The sequence below is a fragment of the Rhincodon typus genome, chromosome 17, assembly GCF_021869965.1.
Source record: "Rhincodon typus isolate 14 chromosome 17, sRhiTyp1.1, whole genome shotgun sequence".
Lineage (NCBI taxonomy): Eukaryota > Metazoa > Chordata > Chondrichthyes > Orectolobiformes > Rhincodontidae > Rhincodon > Rhincodon typus.
This window is the reverse complement of record NC_063348.1, coordinates 43,336,942-43,347,127: the sequence shown is the minus strand read 5'-3', so window position 1 is coordinate 43,347,127 and position 10,186 is coordinate 43,336,942. Positions and strand designations below refer to the sequence as shown.

The 10,186-nt window shown below is 44.0% G+C and overlaps 1 protein-coding gene across 1 annotated transcript in view; it reads left to right on the top strand.

The window, feature by feature from the left end:
- abtb2b (ankyrin repeat and BTB (POZ) domain containing 2b) overlaps positions 1-10,186 on the top strand; it is a 193,470-nt gene that overhangs the window by 163,936 nt on the left and 19,348 nt on the right. Inside the window, exons 7-9 of the mRNA XM_048607357.1 lie at positions 2,358-2,447; positions 2,576-2,677; positions 6,404-6,500. Of these exons, the coding sequence (XP_048463314.1) occupies positions 2,358-2,447; positions 2,576-2,677; positions 6,404-6,500 (289 nt within the window). The remainder of the gene's footprint in view (positions 1-2,357; positions 2,448-2,575; positions 2,678-6,403; positions 6,501-10,186) is intronic.

The window sequence follows — 10,186 nt, the reverse complement described above, 5'->3', positions numbered from 1 at the left end:
GGGGGGGGATGTTGCGGTCCTTGAAAAACGAGGACATCTGAGATGTACGGGAGTGGAATGACTCATCCTGGGAGCAGATGCGGCAGAGGCGAAGGAATTGGGAATAGGGGATGGCATTTTTGCAGGAACGTGGGTGGGAGGAGGTGTATTCCAGGTAGCTGTGGGAGTCGGTGGGCTTGAAATGGATATCGGTTTTTAGGTGGTTGCCAGAGATGGAGACAGAGAGGTCCAGGAAGGAGAGAGAGGTATCAGAGATGGTCCAGGTGAACTTAAGGTTGGGATGGAAGGTGTTGGTGAAGTGGATGAACTGTTCGAGCTCCTCGTGGGAGCACGAGGCGGCGCCAATACAGTCATCAATGTAACGGAGGAAGAGGTGGGGTTTAGGGCCAGTGTAGGTACGGAAGAGGGATTGTTCCACGTATTCTACAAATAGGCAGGCATAGCTTGGGCCCATGCGGGTACCCATGGCCACCCCCTTTGTCTGTAGGAAGTGGGAGGAATTGAAAGAGAAGTTGTTGAGGGTGAGGACGAGTTGGGCTAAGCGGATGAGGGTGTCAGTGGAGGGGGACTGGTCGGGCTTGCGGGACAGGAAGAAGCGGAGGGCCTTTAGGCCATCTGCATGGGGAATGCAGGTGTATAGGGACTGGACGTCCATGGTAAAGATGAGGTGTTGGGGACCGGGGAATTGGAAGTTTAGGAGGAGGTGGGGGGCGTGGGTGGTGTCACGGACATAGGTAGGGAGTTCCTGGACCAAAGGGTAGAAAATGGAGTCTAGATAGGTGGAGATAAGTTCGGTGGGGCAGGAGCAGGCAGGACAATGGGTTGACCAGGGCAGTCAGGTTTGTGGATTTTGGGAAGGAGATAGAAGCGGGCGGGGTGGGGTTGGGGAACGATGAGGTTGGAGGCTGTGGGTGGGAGGTCACCTGAGGTGATGTGGTTGTGGATGGTTTGGTGGTCGGGGCTGGGGTCATGATGAAGGGGGCGGTAGGAGGAGGTGTCGGAGAGTCGGCACCTGGCCTTGGCGATGTAGAGGTCAGTGCGCCATACTACAACTGCGCCTCCCTTGTCTGCGGGTTTTATGGTGAGGTTGGGATGGGAGCGGAGGGCTGCACATTCTGTGGGGGAGAGGTTGGAGTGGGTGAGAGGGGTGGAGAGGTTAAGGTGATTGATGTCACGACGGCAATTGGAGATGAAGAGGTCGAGGGAGGGTAGGAGGCCTTGGGGTGGTGTCCAGGAGAAGGGGTTGTGTTGGAGGTGGGAGAAGGGGTCAGTAGAGGGAGGGTTAGGCTCACAGTTAAAAAAGTAAGCGCAGAGGCGGAGGCGGCGGAAAAACTGTTCAACGTCCAAGCGTGAGCAGTATTTGTTGATGTGTGGGTGGAGGGGGACAAAGGTGAACCCTTTGCTGAGGACTGAGGGGGAGGTCTGGGGGGATGGTGAAGACTTGGCAGGAGTCTTTCCATTTTCTTTCCCCTTCTCCTCGTGTCTGTACCTTGTTTCCATGTTGTTATTTTTAAGTCAGAGTTAATCTTTACTGCTATTAATATCTCCTCTGGATCTATGCTTTGTCTCTTTCCTGTAACCATTGCTGCTCCCTCTGCCTTTTGTTCCATGATACCTTTGATCTCTAATCTCTCCCACCTTTCCCTGACCTTCTGTCTTGTTCCACCTGCCCCTTGCCACTTTCTCAACAGCATAAGACCCTTTGTTTTTCCACCACTGTTCATTTCTTCAGAAGTCAGACTTGGAACATTAACTTTTTTTTTCTTTATTCATTCACGGGATGAAGGCATCGCTGACTAGGCAGCATTTATTGTCTATCCATAATTGCAATTAAGAGTCAACCACATTGCTGTGGGTCTGGAGTCACATGTCGGCCAGACCAGGTAAGGATGGCAGTTTCCTTCCCTAAAGGGCATGAGTGAACCAGATGGGTTTTTCCTGACAATCGACAACGGATTCACGGTCATCATTAGATTCTTAATTCCCGATATTTTATTGAATTCGAATTCCGCCATCTGCTGTGGCAGGATTCGAACCCAGGTCCCAGAACATTATCTGGGTCTCTGGATTAACAGTCCAGCAATAATACCACTAGGCCATTGCCACTCCACAGATGTTGCCAAAGCTGCTGAATTTCTCCAGCGCCTTCTGCTTTTAACCACACGTTGTTTAAATCTTTATTGAACAAGTATCTCAGGATTTCTCCTGCTATCATGACTTAAAATGTAACTACAACGTGAGTGTAACCCCTGTGTAATTGCAACACCCAAGACAATTACTAACCAGTTACAGCTTGTCATGTGGGTGTTTCTCATTAATCTTTTTCTCATTCCATTTTTTGTGCATTATTTCCATAGGGAATGACACCACTGATGTATGCCTGTGCTGCTGGGGATGAAGCCATGGTGCAGATGTTAATTGATGCTGCTGCAAACCTGGATCTTTCAGTAAGCCTTCATTTACTTTCGATAAGCAGCTAATCATCAAAAACCAGCAGTTTTGTTTTCTTGTATTTGTAGAAAATTCACATGAAGCACTTATAATAGAACAATTCTGTCTCATCTGCTCTGCTCAGCTCCCCAGCAACACTCAGAGGTACCCTTCAGTGCATCCAGACAGCAGGGGCTGGACAGCTCTCACCTTCTCCGTTCTGCACGGACACATTCCTGTGGTTCAGGTAAAAGAGAAACTAAAACCAGATAAATGACTGGCCGTGATCTACCGCAAAAGCCATTGCAGCCAAGGACATTTAATAACATTTGTGTTTTGCAATTGATGATTTTCCTTGAAGAAAGGTTTCTTTCACTGGATCAGAGAATGCTCTTTCTGAGGAGAATATGATAAGGCTGGCAGCTGCCTCCTCTCCCCACTGAATGAAACCAGCTCATTGACAGAAAACAGAGGCATTTTTCTGGCTGGAGGGATGTTTGTACGGAGATCGCCAGGGTCAATGTTGGCACTCAGGCTATCTTTGATATATTAATGACCTAGACCTCAGCATACAGGGCACCATTTCAACACTTGTAAACTCTGGCTGTTTGCTTTCCTCTGCGTGATACCCATGTCTGTCTCGGTCGGGAGTGTGAGAGCGAGTGGTGGTGTTTATTCTTCATCACTGTCTTTGTTCTCTCCCTCTTGCTGTTTCTCCACCGCCTGGCCGGCTGCAGTATTTCAGTGGTTGAATGTAGAAAGGCACAAGGCCAGGGTTGTAACAGGAGGATATGGTAATTCTCAACGGCATGTGGATCATACAAAGAACAAAGAAGAAGTACAGCATAGGAACAGGCCCTTCAGCCCTTCAAGCCTGTGCTGATCATCATGCTCAGACTAATCTAAAAAACAAACCTTCTGCCCTTATTCAGTCCATATCCCTCTATTCCCCCCCTCTTCATGTAACCATCCAGGTGCCTCTTAAACATCGCCAACGTGCCTGCGTCCATCACCTCTTCTGGCAATGTGTTCCAGGCTCCTACCACGCTCTGCATGAAAAATTTCCCTTGCACATTTCTCGTTAACATTTCCCCTCTCACCTTGAACCTGTGCCCCCTCATAATTGGAACTTCAACCCTGGGAAGAAGCCTCTGAATATCCACTTTATCTATGCCTTTCATAATTTTGTAGACCTCTATCAGGTCTTCTCTCAGCCATCGTCTTTCTAATGAAACAATCCTCGTCTTTTTAACCTTTCCTCATAGCCGATGCCCTCGAGACCGGGCAACATCCTGGTGAACCTTCTCTGCACTCTTTCCAAAGCTTCCACATCCTTCTGGTAATGTGGTGACCAAAACTGCACACAGTACTCCAGATGCAGCCTAACAAGGGTTTTGTATATCTGCAATATGGTTTGCCGACTCTTGTACTCCACGCCCTGGCCAATGAAGACAAGCATGCCATATGCCTTCTTGATCACCTGTGTTGCCACGTTTAGGGAACTATGGACCTGCATCCCCTCCCCACCATCTGTCTGTATGTTAGTGTTCCTAAGGGTTCTGCCATTTACAGTATAATTCTCACTTTAATTTGATCCTCCAAAATGCATCACCTCGTATTTGTCTGGATTAAATACCAGCTGCCATTTCTGTGTTCAAGTCACCCATCTCTCAGTATGCTGTTGTGTTCTTTCACTATCAGCAACTCCACCAATCTTCTTGTCATCTGAAAACTTACTAATCAGACCACCCACATTTTCCTCCGGATCATTTATATATACTGCAAACAACAGAGGTCCTAAGACCGATCCTGTGGAACACCATTGGTTACCGGTCTCCATTCTGAACAGCACCCTTCCACTGCTACCATCTGTCTTCTGTGACCAAGCCAGTTTTGTATCCATCCAGCCAGCCCACCCCAAATCCCATGTGATTTTAGTTTGTGCACCGATTTGCTAATAGCAAAGTACCTTGCTAACATCCATATAAAGTACATTCACAGCCCTTCCCTCATTAATTATCTTTGTCATCTCTTCAGAAAAATTCAGTCAGGTTGGTGAGTCATGACCTTCCCCATACAAGACCATGCTGCCTGTCACTAACTAGTCCATTTTCTTCCAAATTTGCATATATCTTGTCCCTTGGTATCTTCTGTAAGAGCTTCCCCACCACAGCAACACTGTGGCTTGTAATCATAGAACCATAGAATTCCTATGGTGTGGAAACAGGCCCTTCGGCCCAATAAGTCCACACTGACCCTCACAGCATCCCACCCAGACCCATCCCCATGTAACCCACCTAATCTACACACCCCTGAACATTACGGGCAATTTAGCATGGCCAATCCACCTAACCTGCACATCTTTGGACTGTGGGAGGAAACCGGAGCACCCGGAGGAAACCCAGACAGACACGGGGAGAATGTGCAAACTCCACACAGACAGTTGCCTGAGGGTGGAATCGAACCCGGGTCACTGGTGCTGTGAGGCAGCAGTGCTAACCACTGAGCCAGAGATAGTAGGAACTGCAGATGCTGGAGAATCTGAGATAACAAGGTGTAGAGCTGGATGAACACAGCAGGCCAGTCAGCATCAGAGGAGCAAGAAGGCTGACGTTTCGGGCCTCGACCCTTCTTCAGAAAAGAACCACTGAGCCATCGTGCCATTTAACATCAACATCTGCAAGAGATTAAAATGATTGAGAGTTTACCCCATTCCAGGTGATGTGATTGAAAAGCGAGAAGTTTGCACAGGCTTTGGGATGGGAGGCTACAGTTGTTAAGTGCATGAAGGTGTGGTGAAGCCTAGATGTTAAAAGTGGTCGGGGATTGTGCTGCAATGCATTGAGCAGTGTGTGAGTCTTGTGAAGCAGTTGATGGGATATAGCATTATTAATGTATAAATTTGTACACTCTACCTTTTAGTACTCTGCCTCTCAGAACCTCGGAGCTTGACTGCTGATATTGAGCCACACAGTTATCTGGTCTCACTGACATTGTGGACTTCGGAGGACTGCCTGTGTTTTGAGGACCACTCTCTTGCATACTGCCTCCTACAAAAAGCCTCTAGTGAAATAGCAATAAATCTTGAAGCTCACTTTCACTGATATTGTGTCATCTGAGTATTCCTCCTGCCAAAGTCACTTTCAGAATGACGACCAGAATCTGTTATAGCCACAATGCACCTTCCCTTGAAGTGCACTTTGACTTGACATGGATCTCTGTGCGCAAACATGCAGCCACTTAGCCACACAGATGGCCATTGCAGATTGGTGCCATTCTTTTAATTAGGCAGCATGAAGTTTGCAGACTGTTTACATCAGAGGCAGTGAGCATGGTTTAATGCATAATGTGATCCTATTGTATATTTTTGGGCCCTGTCTATTTTTCCCTTCCTATGTTCCATCAATTCCAGTGGGTTTGTTCCCATTGCCAGGCAATCAGGAATCCTGTTTGGCAGTTTCCTTGACATTATCTATTTGCTGGGCTGTGGTGGCATCACCTCTGTAATCGGGATTTATGAGGACTGCAGTGGCTAAAGTCTCTAAGTCCATGTTAGATATTTCTCTGCAAACTATTGGGTGTGCTGCACAATGGACTTTGAGAAGTTTGAGGTTAGAGATGGTTAGAGGTCTGGGGGTGGGCTGTGTGGCTGGAACTCCTTTTATTGCTATTCAGTAATCCCTCCCAGAAAATATGGGTGCTGGGACATTAGCTAATGTTGAAATCAAGCCCAACCAGAGCTGTTCTGTAGTTTCACAGTGTGGCAATGGTCACTATCGATGCTTCAATGTGAAGGCTGATTACTGGGGTGAAGTAAAGAAAGAGTGAAATTCCTATTGACTCTACAGCAGTAAAAGAGAAAAAATATATTCCAAGAAGGTGCTTCCTTAAATTAATAGATTTCTTGCTTTTTACTTTCTCAGTGTTGAAATAAGTTTCTCTTCATTTGAATATCTTTGTTTGACCCTCACAGCTTCTGCTTGATGCTGGAGCCAATGTGGAAGGTGGACTTGTTAATGCTGGGGAAGATAACTGTGCAGAAACACCACTTCAGCTAGCTTCAGCAGCAGGTAATCTCTCATCCTTTCTCTCTATCTCCTCCACAACCCCTCCCCCATTAATACTCATGATTTGGATGAACTGTAGTCTCTGGTTCACCTTTATAACACACTGCCTTTTTTTTTATATATCCAGCAGCTTGATGTGAGGCAGATGATGGATCACCTTCATGAATTTATGAGATAGATAGGGATGGGAGAAGCCGATGGGGCCCATTCTAGCTCATTGATTCAGAACTAGCTGACAGTCCATCTATCACAGCTTCGACCACTTCTTAAGTGATTCCAGGGCTTTTGCTCCATTCCCTTAAAGCTAGTCTTATTGAGGGAATACTGTAATATTTCTGCTTTTGCAATGCTGTGAAGTACAATAGATATTGAATGGCTTCATATTCAGCCGTCCTGGTTGCTGAAGGGATATTTGTATCCAATTCACAGCTAATTCAATGGGCAGTGTCAAAAATGATAGACAAAAAAAGGCTGGTCTCTTTCTCAGTTCAATTCTGTAACATGCCTGAAGATATGGTTTAAATAGAACTAAAATTTCCTAAAGAACATGATATTGCCACGTGACCTGGAAACTCAATATTAGGACAAGACTTCACATATTCAGTGTTCAAATCCAATGGTATTTTAATTCAATAAAAGCAGTTCAAATTTCTCTCAAGCCATTGTCCTGTCCCCTGTGGAAGTGACTTCAGACATGTGCTTGATAACTTCTGTTGGAGGTGAATACCACACTGAGGTGATATCACTTTAGGTGAATATGCCAAAAGCTTAAAGGAAGACCCAGTTTCTGCAAAAAGATTATTATATAGATTGGGGTAAATGCAACTTAGTCACCAACATTTTTGTAGCATTTCATTTGTGAAAGTATGAGTAAAAGTCCAGTAACAGAGAAATCCTCTAATCCAGTTCATTGGATATCCAAATTCAAAGTGTGAAGTGTTTTCTGAGGTGCTTTTGCAATATGTTTCTTTTTTAAAGAAGACCCAAAGCATTTGGATTTGACAAGTAGTTTTAAGAAATATCTAATATTCCGTCACGCAGTAATTTGGAATACAGACCTACAAAATGGCAGCCAGTTGAAACTACACAGTGTGATATCATAAAATGGTAGCAGTTTGATGGATGGACAGGATGGAGTTCCGTCCTCCATTTCACTCCGGTTTATTTCACAGTCTGTGTCTTACCACTGAAAACAAATCCATTCTGTTCTTTCACTACATCTCGCAGCTAGTGCTCAGCTATTCTCAAGGCAGGATGAAGTAATCCGCATATACAAACTAAACCAGTCAGTTACCCGAGACAACAACACAGTATTTATACGAAACATATAGGTGTCACAATGTGAGAGTTGATACACAAAGGGTTTTCTTTTATTTCTAACCCTTTTGTTTCCATAAATGATTGCCCGTGCCAGAGAGCTACTGAGCCCAACACAAATGGTCAAAACAGAGGACCATGAGCATTAGTTGGAGATGTTGCAATGATTAATCAATTTTAGCTGTGTAACATCTCTCTGTTTTACTCTGCTAGCTCTCATAATTTATCAGTAGAACTTGTTTAAATGACAAGATTCAGAAACAGCAATAGAGTGGAAGAAAAAGTTAATTAGAATTCATATAACAATTGCAAGGGTATGTGGAAGACATTGCTGCACAGTTTATGTAATACTCACGATGAGTCTTAGTGTATAAAGTATGACCGATTGCCTCAAATAATTGGTAACGTTGTACAGATGTTCTCTGGAATCCAGTGACCTTGAATTCATCGTATCTTCTGGTTCCTATTAGATGATAAGATGCAGACCATCAGGAAACAAGCACCCAAACAAAACTCATATGGGGCTGAATTGATGTTTAAGAGTTCTTGACAGATGTGTTGCACACGCGAAAGCTCTGGACTTTATCTGACACAGACCATTTCGTCAGCTGTCCCTAGGCCTCCAAACACATCACCAATACAGTAGACTGCACCACTGTATATAGCCAAGCCACACAGAGAAAAATACGAGCATGGTAACCTTGCCTGAAGTAAATCATGCGTTTATTTTTAATCAACTTGAAAGTAAAGGTAGTAAGTTCATTCACATTTTAGCTGAACCAAATAGCCTTATCTGCAGCTCAATAATCAGTATAAAATAATGCACCAGAACAAACAATGGTAAAAGGTATTTTCCCTGAAAGTTGTTTACAAACCAAATATTTAAATTAGATAATTTGGAATTGCTGATTGTACGGAATTTCACATTAGAAACTATCATAACTACCAAAAAGGTAATGATTTATTGGGTTATGAAAGCCTTTGTTCCTCCTAAAGCCTTCAGATATTTATGACCCAGACTTGGATTTGCATAGTCATTACTTCCTAGCTTTCTGATCTTCCTGTTTTACTGTTATCTGTAGTGCAAAGCATGTGGGTGTTAATAATAAAAATTCAACAAGATCTGTATTGAAATAGAGGATGGGGGACAATTATTATCCAAGATGAAGTACTTCCTATTTCCTATGGTAACAAGGAGCCATCTGAATAACACACTGTCTCTGTACAGAGTCCACCAAAATTACAGACATAGCAAAATACCTTTACTCTACTTTTTCTGCTGATTGCTTAAAATTGAAAATGTACTCTTCGATCCAAATCTCTTCACCAGAAATGAATGCTGGCAGCCAGCTTATGAATATATTAAAGTATACTTGTCCATCTGTTCATGTGCTTATGGTCAATGTGCCAGCATTGTATGTTGTCCTCAACATTTAATTTATTTTACATTGCTATACTGCGTAAAAGCACTGCAGCAGTCACTATCGCTGTATTAGTAAAGGACTAAAGAAGCGTTGCTACGAAGGAAAGAAACTTTTTTTTAAAAATGACTAAACGACTTTTTGTCTTGCGTGTAATTATTCTCAGAGTTTGTACCAATATTGTAATTAAAAATATACTTTGAAGTTTCTTCATATTTGGTTGTCCTCTAATGACACACTGAGTTGATTTATTGAATGTCAGAGCAATGTTAGGCTCTAGGTAACAGGGGGAAGTAAGCCAAAATTACATCAACAACAGCTTTCATTTGTATAGCACCTTGAACATAATACGTTCCATTCTTTACAAGAACATTCTAAAACAAAGCTTGGCTCAGAGCCATATAAGGCATTGAGGGCAGATAGCCAAAAGCTTGGTCATTAAGGTAGATTTTTAAGGACCTTTTTAAGGAAGAATGTGTGAGGTACAGCTAATCGCCTTAAACAGAAGTTCTTCAGTTAGCATGAAGAGAATTGTTAGTTAAGTTACATGAACTCTGTATTCTTGCCTTAGCCCAGGTATTGAGTATGTTAGGAAAATATTTCACCAAAATGAATACATTTCGTTCCCAGAATATGGAATGCCAGCCAGGGTGGGGACGGTAGGGGAGGGTAGGGTAGGGAAGGGAATGCAAATTGAGGTCCAGGGGCCCACAGAGGAGGCAGGTCTTTCATTCACCCAGCTGCTGGGCACAGCCCCAGCCTCCCTCAACCACAGCTAAAATAACAGAAAAAACAGGGGCTCATTGAGTTGCACACAGGTTGGGACTGTAGGGTGGCTGCTAAGTGCAGGGAACAGTGCTATTAGGATGGTGTCCAACTTTATTGCCCCACCACCCTTTTACTAGCCTGCCCCCATAAAGGGGCATAAAATTCTGTCCATGGAATCATTTC